The 20,097-nt window shown below is 41.1% G+C and overlaps 2 protein-coding genes across 5 annotated transcripts in view; one reads left to right on the top strand and one right to left on the bottom strand.

Annotated features, from left to right (window-relative positions):
- The first annotated feature begins 382 nt into the window (after positions 1-382).
- On the top strand, positions 383-10,822 carry irf10 (interferon regulatory factor 10). 2 transcript variants are annotated; one of them, XM_028583430.1, is made up of 8 exons: positions 383-789; positions 6,322-6,517; positions 6,759-6,835; positions 7,683-7,737; positions 8,719-8,808; positions 8,894-9,280; positions 9,491-9,609; positions 10,309-10,822. In XM_028583430.1, the coding sequence occupies exons 1-8, from the start codon at positions 625-627 to the stop codon at positions 10,411-10,413; spliced, it is 1,194 nt and encodes a 397-aa protein (XP_028439231.1). In that variant the 5' UTR covers positions 383-624; the 3' UTR covers positions 10,414-10,822. The 2 variants fall into 2 exon arrangements, with proteins under 2 accessions (XP_028439231.1, XP_028439230.1); XM_028583429.1 differs by having other exon boundaries at positions 6,322-6,526.
- Positions 10,823-10,868: 46 nt separating this feature from the next.
- The window catches only part of zmp:0000000926 (ataxin-1-like), a 25,676-nt gene continuing 16,447 nt past the window's right edge, over positions 10,869-20,097 (bottom strand). For 2 of the 3 annotated variants that reach the window (XM_028581791.1, XM_028581789.1), the window contains exons 2-3: positions 12,892-14,645; positions 10,869-12,626 (exon numbers count right to left, since the gene is read on the bottom strand). In XM_028581791.1, coding sequence (XP_028437592.1) covers positions 12,165-12,626; positions 12,892-14,487 — 2,058 coding nt within the window. In that variant the 5' untranslated portion in view covers positions 14,488-14,645 and the 3' untranslated portion in view covers positions 10,869-12,164. Of the gene's footprint in view, positions 12,627-12,891; positions 14,646-17,546; positions 18,074-20,097 lie in introns of those variants that run through there. The other variant, XM_028581790.1, reaches the window with a different exon arrangement.

Genomic DNA, 20,097 nt, shown 5'->3' with positions numbered 1-20,097 from the left:
ATTTAAAGAAAACACAACTTAATTTTATATAGAAGTTTTGTGGACTATAAAGGTTAACTGCCATTCACTTTGTCTACTTTTATTGATTTAGTCTTTTCCAAAATTAAAAGAAATATTTGGCTGAGTTTTGTGATCATGTCAGCTGGCAGAGTCAAATTGACTCTAATAGGCCTACAAACAAAAACATGGCATTTGCAGTATAGGTATTCATATTTTCACATAAAGACTATAAAAGACATAAAGTCTTTCACTGATCCAAGGACCTACTCACTAAGGCTACCCCCCTCCCTCACACACCTTATTTGGAAATTATTCAACTTTCGCTGAAGCTGGAGGAAACCGAAAGTATCAAATGAGCTCAAAACTTTCGCTTTCGCTTCCAAGAGCACTTAATTTTAGTTACGACTTAAACGTTGAAGTGTAAGGTCTGTTTTAATACAACTTTTTTTTGATGAACTGCATTATTATAATTTTAGGCTACAGCATTGCGATTAAACTCATTTTAGAAGCTTGAGCAGCATCATAATAAAATATTTTTATGGAAGGTGGGAGCGTGATTATTTGGAGCATGCTTCTCTGACATTTGAAAGTTTTGTTCCCTCAAGACACCTGTCTGTGTTGAAGATGGAACCTAAGATGCACATGAAAGAGTGGCTGATAGCCCAGATAGAGAGTGGGAAATATGAAGGACTTCTCTGGGAAGATGATCACAAAACTATGTTCAGGATTCCGTGGAAGCACGCAGCCAAGAAGGACTACAAACAGACGGAGGACGCAGCTCTCTTTAAGGTGGATACTCTTTCATATTCTGAAACATAATGTGGAAGTCTAATTAAGAAATATAGCCTAAGGATAGCATGTTTTGAATGTATTATCAGAAAGAAATTGATCCAGGGACGCCAGTCGACTGTTAAAGGCAGTATAGATAAAACCAATATTTAAGGCCTATAACAAGCCCATACATTGATTGGTAAAAAAACCCAAACCTTTGCACATTGTGTCATGTTGAGCTACTACCTTCGTAAACAGGTTAAAAATGAGCATACATAAGTAAATATATTTTCTAGCCTGCCACACAGAAGCAACAATAATTGCCTAACTATTTTACATTTTACAAAAAATGCTTCGTATGCTGCTTCTTCGCAGCTCTGTGCTATGGAATATGCCCTTTTAATCCTGATCAGTTATCATGTTGCAAAGGTTTCAAATAGCCAGGACACAGCAGTGTTTCCCATATATTTGAAGAATTGAATTGGGTAGGGTATCCCTTCAAAATAGATTAGCCCGCATCCGAAAAAAATTAAAGATTTTGTATTTATTATTATTGCTATTATTATTTTACTCTTTTTCTCAAAAGTCTGAAAATATAGCCCAAGCGGAATTGTGGGTTAATTGGAGAAGTCCGGAAAGTTGATGTGCTGCAGTAGATTAGAGAAGAAGAAAAAAGCACTTTCTTAATAAGAAGTTCTTGTTGTGCAAGTGTTTTTCTTTTTTCTTATTTCTTATTATTTCGAAGTTACCTCTTCCTTGCAATGCTCTGTTGCAAGACTGTGTTGTATAAGTGCTGGATAATGGTTGGAAACACCAAAACGTCAAAAATTATTTTCGTCATTTATTTGACTGGAAAAAGTTAGGGGTGAGGCTATTTGCACCCCTGGTACAATTAGCAGTGTATGCTATTTGTACCCTGGTGCAATTAGAAGTGCTATTTGTACCCTGGTGCAATTAGAAATGAATGCTATTAGTACCCCGCCGGTGCACACAGCGATGTGTTCTATTAATACCCCGTCTGGTACAAATATCAATGTTACAGTACCTTGGCATATATTTACACACAGTTATCCATACTACTCATGTATTACACCTTTTTGGAATATTATCGCCCTGACATTCTTACCCTAACCATAACCAATCCCACTCCTCTTGCCTAAACCTAACCAACCCAACCAGAGCAGGCATATTCATGAGTCTTCCCCTACCACCCTGCCAAAAAAAAAGAAGAAAATTCGCATACTAACCACAAACCTAGCAGTTGTTTCAGGAAGTTGAACAGCTGTTTACCACTTGGTTTCTTCAAGCCTCGGTTGCTAGTTAACCATACTGTATACAAAAAAATAGGTACTAGCTAACAAACTAACGGTTATATGCGTTTACTGAAGCGGTGGTTCTCAAACTTTTTCGGTCATTCCCCACTTTGGACAAGGGGGAATTTTCAAGCCCCACCTGCCCCCATCGTCCCAACACAATGCTAATGAAATACGCAACAAGCTTAAAATGTTCCAATTTATTGAAGTAACAAGTTGTATCGAAATACAACTAACTATCTACATCAAATAACAGCAAATTCAAATATAAAGAAAATAAAAGTGCACACACACACACACACACACACACACACACACACACACACACACACACACACACACACACACACTCACTTACGTTTGTGCTTTTTACTGTGCATACAAGACATTAAAAGCAGTGATTGTACTGTATATTCATTCACAGTCAAGGAGCCGCTATTAATATGCGGGAGACTCCCGGAACTTCCGGGACAGTTGAGATGTCTGGATAAAGATATAAAGGCATAAAAAGGAAAATGTCCTCCCGTTTGGCGACGTCTCTATTCCCCACCAGTGGGGCGCGCCCCACACTTTGAGAACCGCTGCACTGAAGACAGAAAGTGCAACTGTAGTATCCATTTTCCGCTAGAAATTCAATTGTTATAAACTTTAGAGACAAAACTTCCCTAATATGCCAGTTTCTGTGGTCATGGAAGATGAATGTCCGCCATGATTTCGGTGCACGCGAGCAACGTTTTTTTGTTGTTACGTCACAGGGTGTAAATAGCTAAGCTGTGTGGCCGAGGCTATTCGTACCGGGGGGTCAAATAGACACTCCGAAAAGTTAGTGTCACTTTTCTGTTTATAGCATTAACTTAGGATGTGATGCAGAATGGAAGCCTATATTGGACTTAATTCAAATGACAACGGGCTTCCATAGAGAAGTGAATGACTAAAGCTAAATGTGGTAAAAACTTTCCGCTTATTCTGCTGTTCATTCACATGAATATGGTGGCCGACAGGGGCAAACGCCCTGCAACTTCAGAAAACACATGCAAATAGACAAAACACAAGCAAATTAAGAAAACAACTTCATTAATTTGACAACACGTGCAGCATTCAGCAAACGTGCTGCAAATACACACAACACAACCAAATATACAAACGCGCTGCAATTAAAAAACGATGCAAAAAGATAAGCAAACCCCGAAAAAAGAAACGATGCAAAAAGAAAAACAACTTCATTAATTTGACAACACATGCGCAGCATTCAGCAAACACGATGCAAATACACACAACACAACAAAATACATAAACGCGATGCGAATAAAAAACGATGCAAAAAGAAAAGCACACAAACCCCGAAAACAAATGCAACAAAAAAACGCTGCATCCAGATTCCACAACAGAAGTTCTCCAGACCTCTAGAGTGAACAGCTAATCAGCTGGATTTTCGACCCCTTTTCTGCCTTTTTATTAGAGTCGGGTATGGCTGCATAGTAAAAAGAGAACTCCTCCCACATAACAAAATTTGTCTGGCCCACCACAGGGCCACATCCTTGCTACAATTCTGGCCCAGTTCTGCCTGGGCCCCCGGCCCAAAACTGGTCCACACATGGAAAATAGACACAAAAACAGTCCCTCCAGCCCAGATGAGGCCCACACCCTGTAAAATGATTTGTTTTGTTTAGGTGGCCCAATTCTGGCCCAGACACTGTAAAGTGACTTGTATTGTTTTATTTTGGCCCAGTTCTGGCCCAGACACTGTAAAGTGACAGTGTTATGTGGCCCAGTTCTGGCCCAGACACTGTAAAGTGACAGTGTTATGTGGCCCAGTTCTGGCCCAGACACTGTAAAACAGATCTGGCTGAGACTCGGCTTGGTCCCCGGGCCAGATGTGGTCCAGAAACTACGACATGTTTGTTGCTGGTTCCAATGTTGACTCTGGAGGAAGAAATGACACACACACACACACACATCCATTAATGCCAAACCAAAACACTTTGAGTAAAAATTAATTAAATTTACACAATGAGATCGCACTCATCTAGCCTATTTTGGATAACACATCAGAATGTTTTCTGATAGCCTATCATCACAAACGATCTAATTGTTATAAAGATATTAAAATACAATTCTTCTTGACATTTACAACAGCTTCTAAATGTAATACAACACTGTTATGAACATTAAATTTAATTACTTGCCTTTTCTGCCGCTGAAAATGTTCCTCCCGAAAATGAAATCTTGTGCAGACTGCAAATCTCCGGCAGAGTCCTAGAATTTAACCGCCAAAACTTTTTTTTTTCAGGCGGCTGAGTTCCATAATTCTCGTTGTGGCCCGACTGTGACAAAACGAACTCGGGCCGACGGTAAAAATACACAGCTACACCAAGTACGGATCTTACACTAGTACAACTGCTTCTAGCCGACACTGGCCCATTTATAAAACGCTGTATTTGAGCCAGCGCGAGTAAAACTGCTTTTAGTCGACACTGGCTCTTCATAAAAAGCCGTATGTCAGCCAGAAGTGTTGTGTACACAGTCGGCACGACTCTGGCCCATTATCTTTACTCCGATGCCGATATTATATTATGTTATTATTAGTAATATACAGTCTATGCTCCCGTCTCAGCCAGGAGGCTGGTGCCGTGCTCGAGCTTCGACTTTTCAAAATAAAAGCTCGCGTTTGGTCGGCTCGTCTTCCTTTGGTGTTTTTGAACTAAACAGTACGGCAATCATGCTAATGAATACAGTACATTTTTCAACAGATGTCTTACTTACAACACAATGGAGCAAGCAAAGCAGTTTTGTCTTTATGTGCAGGGATTTATTCAGTTTGATAAATCCCACGGTAAATTGGCTGGTTTACTAAACAGGGAGGGATTATAATCTGTTTTTTGTATTTCAAGAGCGAATTGCTCCACAATATGAATACAGATTGGTCACTTATTTTGTTTTATAATCACCAGCCAATTTACCGTGGGATTTATCAAACTGAATAAATCCCGCCTGCACATAAAGACAAAACTGCTTTGCTTGCTCTATGGTGTTGTAAGTAAGACATCAGCTGAAAAAGTTATTGTATTCATTAGCATGATTGCCGTACTGTTTAGTTAAAAAACATCCAAAACACCAAAGGAAGAAGAGCCGACCAAACGCGAGCTTTATTTTGAAAAGTCGAAGCTCGAGCATGGCACCAGCCTCCCGGCTGAGACGGGAGCATAGTATATTACTAATATATTATATTATGTTATTAATAAGGGCATGAGACAGGAGTTCTCTTTTTACTATGCAGCCATACCCGACTCTAATAAAAAGGCAGAAAAGGGGTCGAAAATCCAGCTGATTAGCTGTTCCCTCTAGAGGTCTGGAGAACTTCTGTTGTGGAATCTAGATGCAACGTTTTTTTATTGCATTTGTTTTCGGGGTTTGTGTGCTTTTCTTTTTGCATCGTTTTTTATTCGCATCGCGTTTATGTATTTGGTTGTGTTGTGTGTATTTGCATCGCGTTTGCTGAATGCTGCGCATGTGTTGTCATATTAATGAAGTTGTTTTTCTTTTTGCATCGCTTCTTTTTTCGGGGTTTGCTTATCTTTTTGCATTGTTTTTTAATTGCAGCGCGTTTGTATATTTGATTGTGTTGTGTGTATTTGCAGCGCGTTTGCTGAATGCTGCACATGTGTTGTCAAATTAATGAAGTTGTTTTCTTAATTTGCTTGTGTTTTGTTATTTGCATGTGTTTTCTGAAGTTGCAGGGCGTTTGCCGCTGTCGGCCACCGTACATGAAAGCTACATACAGTCAAATGTCTATGAATTTATTTCAAATTTTATCATTAAGTAAATGTAAATAAGGTTGTTAGTTTCAATAATGTATATCTCAATTGTTTAAGTCATCTAAATCAGAACTATGTCAGAACTTATTATCAGTAGTTGGATTGCTAGACTTCCCACTGATTGTTTACTGAACTTATCATTCTCATCTGAACATACTTATATATTTTTTTTTATTGAATAACTAATGATTTTCTTAAAGTGCACATTCAGTTTTGCTGCTTCCACAATGCTCCCGATGGATTTAGTTAAATATAATCAACAATAGAACAACATATATTTCAGGGATACATTCCCTGTGAAGAAAAGGACACTAATCACGTGTTTACCAGTAGTTCACGGCTAAAGTTTTTTTTCATTAAATCATGTTTGGGATTTTGCAATTATTTATGTATACATGTAATATTTCAATCTTCACGTTCAGGCCTGGGCTGAATACAAGGGCAAGTACAGGGAGGGGAGGGATAAAGCTGACCCCACCATGTGGAAGACCCGTCTTCGCTGTGCACTCAACAAGAGCACAGACTTTCAGGAGATCCCTGCACGCAACCAGCTGGACATCAGTGAACCCTATAAAGTCTACCTTATCCAGCACGACAATGGGCCAACCAGGCCTGCAGGTACTGCAGGTGAACACAACTGCTCCTTTACTTTCATATTAACTAACGGATTATATCTAAGCTGGAAAAAAGGTCAATATAAGCTAACAAAACAAGGAATTAAATGTTTTATTTATATAATGAATTTTCCGTCATTCTCCCATCAGCGTTCTACCCATACAAACAAGTATTTTTTTTTATTAAATGGCCTATTTTGGGTTTATTTGCTTGCATTTTTGTTCCCACTTGTTGCTCTCCTCAGACTCTTTCAAGACAAAGGATCAAGTGATTGTCCAGGCTAAGAGCTCTCCAAGGAGCCCCAGTTTTCTGGAAAAAACGGTAAGTTAAATACATAGAGAGAATAAGCTACATTGACTGTAGCTACTTGGGATCTTAATCTGCTGAACAGTGGTGGCTTCCTGACTCTGTGCTAAGAACACAGTATGAGGGCAATCAGTTTCTTATAATTAGGCTCAGTATTTATGGGTTTTCTTTTGTTTTTTTATCAGTGTGTATTAGAAGTTTTAGAAACAGGTGGAAATCAGGGATGAAAATCAAACTTTGATGGCATATGGTTTGATTATTAAAAAAATTAGACATTTTAACAAGTTAAGGGAAGAAGATCATTTATTCTCAGAATATACTGATCAAATTAGTTTGTTGTAACCCTATGTATTGTTCCATCCATGTTCCATCTATTGACAACTTTACACTGTTGTGAACAACAGTGTGTTCTTGCAGCAGGAAATGTTTGGGGTGTGGGGGGGAGAATCAGTTTAAACTAATCTGATCTTATATATATATATATATATATATATATATATATATATACACTATATATATATAAGATCCTTAAAAATAAATCTTAGCTACTTTAAAAAAAAAAAATTCTTTTACCAGGTCAAGACTTATTGAGATTAAAAAAATCTCTTTTTCAAGTGTCCTGGCCAAGACAGGCAGCAGTACAACCACACATACGTACAAACATAAAATACACAAAATCATTAAAAACATAAAACAACTGACTCAGCAAATCCCTCAAAGTCAACCACACACCTAAACACATCAGGCAAAACATCTACAGCCAGATGTGGCTGCCTCCAAAGTCATTCAAGATCATCTTAAAACAAACTACAAACTTCATGCTGTGTTTTTCCTAATTTTTCTTTTTTTTCTGTTTTTGTAGCTTCATTGTCAAAAGGAATCATTTGACGCAAGTAAAGAAGTAAAACCGTTTATTGGTAAGGGTTACACACAAACTGTTCTACAGAATGTTTATGGGTGATGCAAGGCAAAGAATAGGAAGCTCAAATGATCAAGTCATCAAATGGTCATTTCTATCCCAGTTAAAATATCAATATGGGGATAGTATTGTTTTGGCCTGGCATTTGGATCAATCCAAACAGAGCCTGACCGCATTTGTCCATTTACCTCATATATAGGTAAGTGGTTACCCATATGGGTTGCTAAATGGGCCAAGGTCGGCTACAAGTGTGATCCTCTAACTTTTCCTCTAGTGCCACAATGAAGCTCATAATTCTGGTTTTGAGTGAAACCTCTCACCAACTATTTAATGGAAAGCCATGCAATTTGGTACACTCAAAGAGTTGCTAGCATGGCCGTAGACTTAGTATTGTTGTTATTGGTTTTTTTTTGTGAACCTTTTAGCTTAGTTGGATTTATTGGTTGGCATGGGTAATGACGGATTAGTTCATAGGCTGGTTTAGTGCACACCTACCATTAACCTCCAATGGGGGTTTAATCTCTGGCTTCTGTGTTTCTGGCTTCAGAGTATTTGTGAGTTAGAATTTGACATGGGGACATACATTAATGTACGTCTTGCCACCCCAATAAAATATCCATTAAGGATCGCTACTTGTAGTTGGCCTTGGCCCAATCATGAGTTTAAGTAAGTGTACCATGTGGGATTGGGACTTGCGAATATTTATTTTCGTGGGCCTACCTGTGCCTATTTGGCCCACATGGGCTCATAGGCACAGACATACTTGGAGCCTATATGGATCCAATGAACAAACATATATGGACCCCATCTGGTCTGTAGAAATAGGACTCAAATGCTGCCCCATAATGGGCCCACATCTACATGTTGGTAGGAATTTTACCTGTGAAATTATATTTAAAAACAACAGAAATCGAATTATGACCATAGACATACAGCATTGAGAAAGTACTGATTGAATAATGTATCTTTTCTGCTTTAGATGATCTGATGAGGGAACACATGTATTGTGAGCTCACAGGACAAAAACCTGCTCCTATAACCTTCCTTAGTCCCACACTTACTATATCAGGTAAGCTTATGGGATTACGCGCACAATAAACAACATGTCCCTGGCCTTTGCACTGTTTGACCTGGAACACATTTTGTGTGTTCAGACTTCCGTATGCAGGTGGTGTTGCTGTACCAGGGCCAGAGGGTCATGAAAGTGGCCACCAGCAGCCCAGATGGGTGCTTCATCCTGCAGGGCCGCGTCCCGTTGGGAAATGAACGGATCTACGGGCCCTGCACTGCCCAGCAGCTCTCCTTCCCCTCCCCAAGCTCTGTATCCCTTCCGTCATGCCTGGCTGAAGCGATGAACCGCCTTCTTTGTCATTTGGAGAGAGGTGTGCTATTATGGGTAGCCCCAGATGGGGTGTTCATCAAGCGGTTCTGCCAGGGCAGGGTGTACTGGAGCGGTCCCATGGCCAAACACACTGACCGACCCAACAAACTGGAGCGAGAAAAGACCTTCAAGCTGCTTGACATACCCACATTTCTCAATGGTAAGGCAGTGCATGCAGTAACAGCCACAAAAAAGCAGTTTGAATTCATACCAGTTAGTCATATAAATCTAGCTGGAACATAATATGATTTATTCAAAGAGAGACTGATTGTTTGGGATACTTCATTGCTCACATTATTGCTCTATGCAAAGAGGCAATATGTCTGTATGATCAAATCAGAATATTCCAATATAAAATGTTTGTGTACAGAGCTTCAGAGCTGTTTACAGGGGAAGGGACATACACCTTCTTATGAGATTGAGCTTTGCTTCGGAGAGGAGTATCCAGACCCCAACGTACCTAAAACCAGGAAGCTGATCATGGCGCAGGTGGGTGGAAAAGGAGCAAATAATTGATCAACTTTTCTTTTTTTTTTTACATCATCTTTTGCTTTATAGAATGTCTTATTTAAAAAAAATGTAATTTACATATTTTTATCTCAGAAGGATTCTCAAAACAGTTGAATGCTCATCCCATCAAAAAATGTTCAACACTCTGGGATGAGCATTCAACTGTTTTGAGAATCCTACTGAGATAAAAATGTGTAAATTACATTTTTTAATTGTGAGGCTCTTCATAGGGTACAGTTTCCTCTCTGAAATTACAATTACAGTTTTGTGGACTTAGCACCTGAACAAAAGGATGTGCATGTTTTTTTGTAGATTCATATTAACCAAAAATTCTCCCTTCATTTACTCTCATACCGGTATTTCAATTTGTATCTTTTGTTGTAATATTTCTATAAAGCAATGGACAGTTTGTCAGTTTGATTTGCTGTCAAGGGTTTGATCCACCTTGTGCATTTCTCAAATGCTAAACAACCATGGGCTTGGACTTAGAAAGTTCTGTGTGATTTTTATGACATGTTAAAGTTAAAGTATGTTGACTCTTGGATGTTCACACAATTCAGGCAGAACCTCACAATTCCTGTATGAATGCTTCCTGTCAGTCGGAGCGTAGCCGTAGTCTTTCATGCACCAGTAGAGGTCCTCATAATCATACTGATTGTGTACTACACTGTTGGCCAGGTGGTGCCCTTGTTTGCAGTGGAACTGCTGCAGAGGTTCAACGTGGAAGAGATTCAGGAGAAGCGGCCAATTCTCACCTCCAACACAGAGGGAGAGAAGATGTAGGAGTACAGGGAATGCTACCCTGCACCAGGGTAGCTATGAACAATATACAAGTAGATTACTGCTTTATTGCTTCCCTTTCATCATCATGAAAGACATCCTAAGAGCAGAGCAAACAATACAGAGGATCTTTAGTGTGAAAATGTATATATGATGAAGAAACAATGGAGGTGTTGCGTTGTATGGAAATATATATATATATATATATATTGATTTTCTTATTCTGTCCACCATGTAGCTAAACTGGTAGGAGTTATCAGCTTGCTAAAGCAAACATTTTGATTAACCCAATAAAAATGTTGCTAACATACTATTAATGTAAAACACGTGCTGTACGTTTTTGTTAACCTTATACTCAATCTGTATTAAATGATAATTTATGTGTATAATACTTTACAACACATGCGGAGAATAAATTCACACCTTTAATTAAATCTATAAAGCTTTTTTCCCTTTATTTCTAGCGAACATCATATAACAGATTCACAATTTTTAAAAATATACATTTTTGTAGCTATAACATTTAAAAAGAAAAAATCAACAGGTAAGGTTTTCTGTTTGAAAATAAAATTTAAAAAACAAAAAACACAAAAACTAAAGTGAGAGAGTGTGCTGAATCAGAGGAGATACCCGTATCTGAGTTTAAAATACTTTCATCATTTTCCCTGCCTTCAAACAAATACAGTACGTAAAAAATGAGATGGGAACAGAAGCGTACACAGGGGTCGAGGGAATTCACAAAGCATCATGTTCCAACGTGTTATTAGCACCATTACTCTTATGCCATACTGCACTTTTGAGTCTTTCCATCGTTCAGTTTGTAATGGAAAAACACCATGAGTGTCGAGGCGATGTGGCACAGACCTGTCTGTGTGGGTGGGATTGTCTGTTACGCAGTTTTCATTAGTGTTCTCCCTTTCTCAGAGATAACGTTAAGAACATATTGGAGGATAATGCCTTGACGAACAATCAATTGTTTGAAAGGACTCCCAGTGATGAGAATAAAAAAGGCGAAGAGTTGCTCATACATTCACCTTGCCTGCCCAAGCCGACATGTAGACATCGGCTCAGAAGCAAGACAATTAAAAAAACAAAAATGCATTGCGAAATTGACAGAGAGATTGCATTAAATCTGTTTAGCATATTTACTGAATATAACATCTGTAATGTAATATATATAGTCAACTTTTGTTCATATATATCTGCACTTCTTCAATAGCGTTTACTTTTATAACACTGATTGAAAATCGAAAACCCTGCAGAAAACACTGTCAGTAAGTAGGTGCTTGGGACAACCATTACAAAAACAGAGTGAACACAGACAAGTGCTTGATTGTCTCACTAAATGTCTTCAGTGTGTCTGTAAGGAGTCATCCAGAGATCGTTCAGCTGCTGCTCCTTTCAGGATTGTGCTGAGTAAGGTTGAGGGAAAGGAAAGGAAAAGAAAGGAAAGGAAAGGAAAGGAAAGGAAAGGAAAGGAATAAAAGATGCAGACTCGGTTGGACTAGGTTAATATCTTGGGCAACAATGTGGACACCCGTAAATTGCGTTTTCTATTGTTTTTATTCCTTCCCTGCAACCCTACCTTAAGGTCTCTCCAGTGTTTGTCTTGGTGGGTGCAACAGAGACAAGGAGGGTGTGTATGTGCTTGTGTGTGTGTGTGTGTGTGTGTGTGTGTGTGTGTGTGTGTGTGTGTGTGTGTGTGTGTGTGTGTGTGTGTAATTATGCATGTATATTCATGCATTTCCAAGTTTCTACTGCCACTTCATTAGCTTGGAGCCATGAGGTAAATCCAGGAGGCTTTCAACAGTTCCGGTTGAGGGAAGGGCATCTGGGGCAGACCAACGCCGTTTGCGTGGACGCGGCTGCTCCTGAGCGGGAGGCTCTGCAGCCGGAGCGCGTAAAGGTGCCGGCAGAGTAGGAGATGGATGGTGAGGAAGAGGGGGGAGGAGGGGAGGTGGCATCTCCTCCCTGTGCGAGCTACTGGGTTCTCCTGCAGCCCTGGAGGAGAGTTGCGTGCGATGGGCCCTGGAGCCAGTGCGCGTGTGTGTCCGGTGAGTTTGGGTGGGAGTGGGGGTGAGAGCCAAGCAGACATCCCCCTCCATGAGCTGGCGGCAGGGCAGGCCATACAGCTGGGTGGTTCTCTCAGGGCAGCAAGAAGACCAGCCTCGGTCCTGCACAAAGAACGGATACTCCACCAAGACCTTCAGTAACTCCTACACAAAACAAAAACATTGTTACTGTATATACTCAACCAAGATGTCTCTTATGTCTGTCACTTATCATCACCACAATCTGACTTTGGTGTGCATGAAAAACGTGTTGGTAATTAAACTGATGTTTTTACCTGAAAACATACACAGCCTAAACTGTGACTGATTTGCATTAACACTCATCTTGTTCATTCAATTATATTGGCTCATGCAGTAATATAGATATCTGCATGTAAACCCAAGCATAATGTCTATGGAGAAAGCTGACCTGAGTGTTGCGGTCTGTGAGGTGGACCTGCAGGTGGCTGAAGCCCTGTGCACTGCTGGGGGAAATCAGCAGCACAGTGCATGTGCTGAGGTGGAACTCTGGGGAGGTATCTGCGCTCCTCAGGAAGTCCTCGGTCCGCAGCTCCTCCACCCTCTTCAACCGCCCGCTGGCCAACTCAATCAGAGAACCCTTGGTGAAGTAAGGTAGGAGCGCAGGGGGAGATGAGTGAAGGGCCGGGGCTGAGGTGTGAAGATGAGAAGGAGATGACTCTCTCCCTCTGTGTCTTTCTCTGTCCCGTCGTCTCTCGCGCTCATTGTCTCTTTCTTGGTCTTTGTCACGTTGTAGGTGCTTCTCTTTGTCTTTACCTTGCTCCCTGTCCCTTTGTAGAAGATTTTCTCTGTCTCTCTCTTGGTCTCTGTCCCGGTCTCTTTGTGACCTGTCATGGCTGTTAGGCAGACCCAGGGGTGAGTGTGGTGAGTTCCTTTGATTGTGCTGCCTGGGTCCTGGCTCCCTGTGCAGGTTGTACAGAGCTGTTCCTGAGGGGCTGTAGAGTGGGTATGCTTGGACCTGAGGGCTGGGGTGGCACACTGATCCCAAGGAGTAGTAGATCTGGGCTTCAGCTGGTGTGACCCCTTGGGGGTCCAAAAGTCCCCCTCTACCTGCCCTGGGGACTGGTCCGAGGGGATGGGGACTGGTGGAGAGTAGGCTGGTCTTAACCATTCCATGTGGATGTCTGTCTTGCAGTGAGGAATGTGGCTCAGGGCCCTCCTGAGCTTGAGAGTCTGACAAAAATGGCCCTCCAGAATGGACACGGGATGTTAGATCCTCCTGCTGTCTCCGTCCACCATTGGTATGGGAGCTGTGCGGACTGATGTCCAGCCGGGTTCTGCTGCTATCGTTCCCATATTCTCCTGTAAGCAGAGGCCTGGAGGTTGAGGCAGTCCTGCTGCCTGGCCCGTCCAGGCCGTTGAGCCTCTTACCCAAATATCTGTGTCTGGCTTCAACAAAGCTTGGCTGTTGAGGGTAGAGAGAGTGTTGGCTAAACAAATATGATGGGGAGAAGAGAGAGGAGCTGTTGTCCCGCCGGCCACTGTTAATGTAGGACCATATCTCTCTAGAATCGGCTGGGAAGGGAGTCTTGAAGGAGGAAGCGGAGGAGGAGGATGGGGAGGGTGGCAAGGAGAGGGGCCCATCCCCTCTAAGCCACCTGGAGTGGTGGGACAGGGGCGAGGGGAGAGAATCATCTCTCCAGGCGGGAGACCCTGAGCCCATCCTCTCGCTGACCTGCCCTGGGAAAAGGGGGAGAGAGACAGAGGGAGAGTAGCTCAGGTGCCATGGTAGGGGCAGTGCTAGGCCTGGTGCTGGAGCAGGAAGGGGTGGAGGAGTATGTAGGAGATGGGGATTTGGGTTAATCAGAGCTCGGTCCCTGTCACTGGCCTCCCTGCCTCCCTCCCCTCCCCCTGCGCTGGACCGACTCCGGAGTGGCACTGGGGGTTTAAACTCGTCCAGAGGATTGTGGTGTTCTGACGATCTTTGCCGAGACTCCCTTTTCTTGGGAGGGAGGCACTCTTTGCCGCGGTCGGGGCTGGGATTCATGGGTGGGCTCCAGCGGCACTGGGGGCCCCCTGTGTGTGGGTGTAGGTTAGGTCACATGGGCCTCACGGGAGAACGAGGGGCGCAGACAGAGGGGAAGGCTGCTACACAGCATCCCTGTCAGATCACTGCTGATTCTTTTGCACTGGAGCGCCACTCACCTAGAGAGAGTAGAGATAGGGTAGGCAAAAAGGACAGACATAGAAGAAAGAGAGATTTAGTATGAACATAGAGAATGGGAAGTCAGTCAGGTCCTGGCATCAGTAGTTAAGACTTAGCTGTCAGTATGGTTCAGACATACATACAAACAATCATTCAGCTGCATCAGACAGATGGCGAGAAGTCAGCCAGTGACTCGCTCATATAAACTATTTTCAAAGGGTTAGAAACTCTTAGCTTTCTGTTAGCTGTCGCTAATTAGTCATTACCTATGCGCACTGCGGTGGGGCTGAAACTACCCAACTTACTTGTTTCATTCAAACACATTACTCCCACATGTGGACTAAAAATACATTTTGTAGCCAATGAAGTTCAGAGGCAGTGCAGTATGTGTACAGCGCTCACAGCAGGAGAGTTTTCATCTCTGACTCTCAGGGGATGATTGGAATATGTAGATATGTTTTTGTACCACTTTCATGAACCACCCCCACGACACCCCCGGGTGTTCTCTGTATTCTATATGAGCTTACTACTAGAACTCCCGCCCCACCCCCCTCCCCTTCTCTTTCAGACACACACACGGACAGCAACAGACACACAAATACTCCCTCAGGCGGCTGTACTAACTCCCCCAGTGATAGGCAAAGCTGGTCGCCACCCACCCAAAAGCTGACAGAAACACTGTTGACATTACCACCAGTTGTTGTGGATACAGGATATGTGTCTTTGCATATTAATTATGTGTCACAGCAGGGGTGTGGGGAAATGTGTGTGATTGTCTGTGTGTGTGTGTGTGTGTGTGTGTGTGCCATGTTTGTGTGCATGTGTATTATTTTTTTTTCTTTCTGGGAGAAATGTGTGAATGTGTTTATTTGTTTAGGTCTTTGTGTGCGTGTGTGTTTGTGTTTGAGTCCTCAAATGTGACAGAGATTTTGCAGTCTTGTTTCATTCAGTGAGAAGTGCGGGGGAGCTCTACAAATTCTCCTCCAAACGTTTTAAATGAGCTCTTTTGAAGTGACGGTTGCTGCTCTGCCAGCCCAGCTGATCCCTCCTCCTCCCCCACCACCGCCACCACCACCATCGCTGCTCCCACCGCCGCCACAACACCACTGCACCATGCTGCCACTCAGCCCCGCGCTCACCCGCAAGTCTGTCTCAACAGCCTACCAGCTCCCTGCCGTCTCCCCATCCACCGCAGTGTCACCATGGCAACTGTGTCCACACTTACTTACACACACACACACACACACACACACACACACACACACACACATCCACTCGGTTAGAGAGGTTAAATGGGGATACTCCATGGAGAGGCGGGTAAACTGTTGCTCATCAAGTGACTTGGTCCAAAAACAGAGTAAGTGTTAGAGAAGAGCAAGCTGTTTGTGCATCTGAGTGAAAAAACTTAAAATTGTGTGGTGAGAGGAGGGGGATTTATTGTCTCAGACACTGACAGGACGGGTGTGATGTAAAATGTGGGAAGTGGTTTTGATGGACTATTAGGTCAACAGACATGTTGCTGTTATGATGTAAAATCTTGTCCAAGTCCAATTTATGCGACATATTTTCAGTTCAGCTGAAAGACAACATGACTTTCTGTGGGCTATAAACGCACATTGACCTCTGGGGTTCATAAAAATGACTATACTTCGGATGAAATGCCTTCAGACTGCAGCAACATTTGGAAATGATTCCTGATGTAATCCATACACATCTTCATGTATATTATATATCACTGGTTTTCCTAGAATAATCAGTTTTTCATCAAATTCATTATGAGGATCTTATCAATTTATTAAATGTGACAAGCAGTTAATATCAGAAGAGTAACATAGCATTAACACCTGCACAGTTACGCAATGTATTGATTAAAAAAAAATTATATTATTACAAATAAAATATAAACCTTTGCCAATTAAAAAAATGAAAAGAAGCAACAACATTAAAACAAATTCCACATGAAAATAGCTAGCTCAAACACATTAATAAGTTACACACAGTATTCCAAAGGTCTGAATTTGTCTAACTTATCACTTTATTTTTACCTAAGAACTCTACTCACAATAACTCAGTCTAGAATCCACATTTCTTACATAAAAAAAAAAATATGGTTTCAATATTTGTCCTCAAATGACTCTGACACCCATGTCATTTTGACAGCCCTTATGAAAAAGGTTGTCAAAATAGACCCAATATAAACTTGCCAAAAAAAGTACAAGAAAACAAAACACAATTGTGCATGTGGAGGAGTTTGCAGAGAAATGTATTCTAACAGAATACTCCTACACTGTGCAGACATTGCACACAGAGCTGGAGTTTAGCTGGAGCTACTGTGCTCGTAGCATTTAAATATATAACAACCGACAGATCACAGACATAATTATATAACACATTCCTTCCAATGAAATACTACCTCAAGACTTTTTGCTTGCTATGTAAGCACATTACATGCTTGCAAGTTATTTTCACTTTCTTTTTGCTTAAAAATGCTAAAAAAAACAAAACAGTTTTAAACAGTTAGTTATGTTTTTATATTAAAATGTAAAATGCTTACATTCTTCAACTTTCTCTCAAGTAATTGACAAATTTGACATGCGTATTTGCACCGCTCCACCTCATCCCGCCTTTTCTCTTCATGCATTTCTCAGGGAACTGTCTAACGCTCCTCTATACTCATGACTGCAAACCTAAAAAAAACAGAACTGAAAAATATTAGTCTCTAGCTTTGACTATATTGCTAATATCAAATAAAACACCAATTGATAGTCCAGTAGTGCTAATTGCAATAGACAAGTGGTAAACAACAGCTCTTTGAATCCAAAAGAGCAGTGAGAGAACGTGGGAGCAGGCAGACAGGTTGGATGGAGTTGGTAGTTGTTGTGATGTGATGCGAGACTGACCTTAGTGCAGGCTGAGCCGACGTCCCAGTCTTGGCAGTCATTCATATTCCAGTCCTCCCAGAGGGTCAACCCACTCCTGAGCTCCTCACTGGGCTACACTGCCCCTCCACAGCACTGCCACCAGTTACAACACCCGTGGATATCAGCAGCCCCCAGCTACACACTGCCTCTGATCTCTGTGCGCATGAAATAAACACCAGCGAGCCCACCAAACTGAGGGAAAGAACTGAGAGCCTGCTATCCGTCTCAGTATCTGTTGTGTATGTGACTGTGTGTGTGTCAGGAGTGTGTGTGTGTGTGCTTATGTGTGCAAAGGGCTGAGGAAATGAGTAATATCTAGCAGTGAGAAACATGTCTGCTATGCAGACCAGTTGCTGCTGCCGCCCACTTGCTTTAATCACTGTGAAGGATACAAACATGCATATACACACACAAATGTACACACAAATGTACACACACAAACAGTCAAGGATGCAGCACATACAGATTATATACTGGGCTGGATAAATTGACTGTATGCCGCCTTGTTGTCTGTAGGTATGCTTTCCACTTAAGTTTAACTGGTTAAATGTATCTTTTAACATACAAAAGTCATGAATGGATCAATTAATCAGTTAATCTATATTTCTGAAGAAATGTTGACATATAAAAAAGAGGAAAGGATGAAGGGGAGGCAGAGAGACAGTTTATGAGAGACAGGGAGGGACGTGGTAGGAGGCTCATCCCACACACACTCTCAGACTTTAGGCTTTTGCTTATGCCTCTGACTCAAAACTAAAGCTCACATTCATCAAGCACACATGCACACGCACACACACACACACACACACACACACACACACACACACACACACACACACACACACACACATATATGCACACACAAACACACATGCACACATGCACACAATATATTTGTTCTTTTTGTTTAACTGTAGTTTCCGTCTGAATTTGTGTCCTTTGTTCTCATCAAAGCACTTTCTGACAAACCTGTTGTTAAAAGAACTTTTATGAATAAATTTGATTTGACTTCATATGCGTGCGCACACACACACACACACACACACACACACACCGGCTCATACGCTAGGAGCACTGCAGGAGAGCTCTGAATGATTTGCCTCAGTGATTCAGTCAGTGCAAGTGAAGTGTGTTGGTATGGCTGGTATGGCTTACGTATTAGGACTGAATTGGTGAAAGCAGTGTTCACAGCAAGAAATCAGAAACCTGTCAGCATAGAAACTTTTTACAAAATAATAAACAGGCACAAGGTTGAAAATGCAATGTTATGCAAATAACCCCGTCGGCTTCTCGTCAAAGAAACAGGGCCAAACCTCAGTTCAAACAAGCTTATGTTAATTACCAGTGCAGAAATGCAATAAAGGAATGAAAATGTAAATTGGAGCACACAAGGAAAAGGATTTAATGAAGCAATCAAATCATTATTGGTGTTGAGTTGTACAAAGTAATCTATGTTCTTTATTTCACTTAGCAATTCAGGCAACCCAACCTTTCAAAGAAAGAGCAAAATGCAGATTTGTATCCACCAATATTTTGGAAATAAAGGTTAACCTTGTCTAAGTTCTCAACCTCAATGGAGTGGAAAGCTAATCAGATTTGGATGTGTGTGCAGACACATCAGCTAGCAGGCCGCATTGAAACATTCTAACAATGAGGTGACGATTGCCAAAAAAGTCTCTTCTGACATTTAGGAGATTACTTTGACTTTTCAAAGTGAATGCTGTTTGAAACTGATGTGCACTGAGGTTGTGTGGGCACAATCGCTGTCTGCTCTGGCATTTCTGTATTTGCTTGGGTTCATTTCAAGTATCACAATTAGTAAAGATAAAGATTCCTTTTTTAAATTTTGGAGAATTTTGGAGTAAGATTAAACAACATTGTGAGATTTAGGGCCCCATTGTAATGTCAAATGAAAATGTATTCAATATTCAGTCTTGTTAAAGGAAAGTAACAACAATATCTTATTTTGACTTTAAATAAACAAAATCATAAAGATGACATGAAAAAAATAAAAAAATCCATCTGATCATAATTGCATTAATTAATATTCAATAAAAAGTATCACTAGGCCAAAGAATCGCAGGATTCTTATATATAAAAGCTGGATTGCAAACAGAAAACTGTTAATTTTAGTGTAATTAGTATTTCTAAATATATAAAACCTTAATAACTAATTTGAATATACAGTTGGAAGCATTAAGTTGCCACTATTCACTTTTCTATGAGTATATTACACGTACTGCCCTTCTTTGTACTGTACTTATTTTTATTTATTTTTTATTTGTCCATTTCTCTTTTCTCTTCTTTTTTCTTCTTAATTTGCTTTCTATCTTTCTTGCATTCTTTTTTTATTATTATTGTAATATGATGATGTGTTGACCTGCCAAGGGACTACAGATGAAAATTAGCTTTTTTTGCTAACTCTGGCACATTTACATTTTGAGTTTTAACAAAAAATGTCAATCCATGTGCATTGTCCCTTTTAAATAAACAAATAAATAAATAAACAAAGCCATTGCTCACACAGTAA

This window comes from Perca flavescens, chromosome 7 (genome assembly GCF_004354835.1).
Source record: "Perca flavescens isolate YP-PL-M2 chromosome 7, PFLA_1.0, whole genome shotgun sequence".
NCBI classification, from domain to species: domain Eukaryota; kingdom Metazoa; phylum Chordata; class Actinopteri; order Perciformes; family Percidae; genus Perca; species Perca flavescens.
Note: the sequence above shows the minus strand (reverse complement) of the source record. Positions and strands in the feature narration are given on the sequence as shown.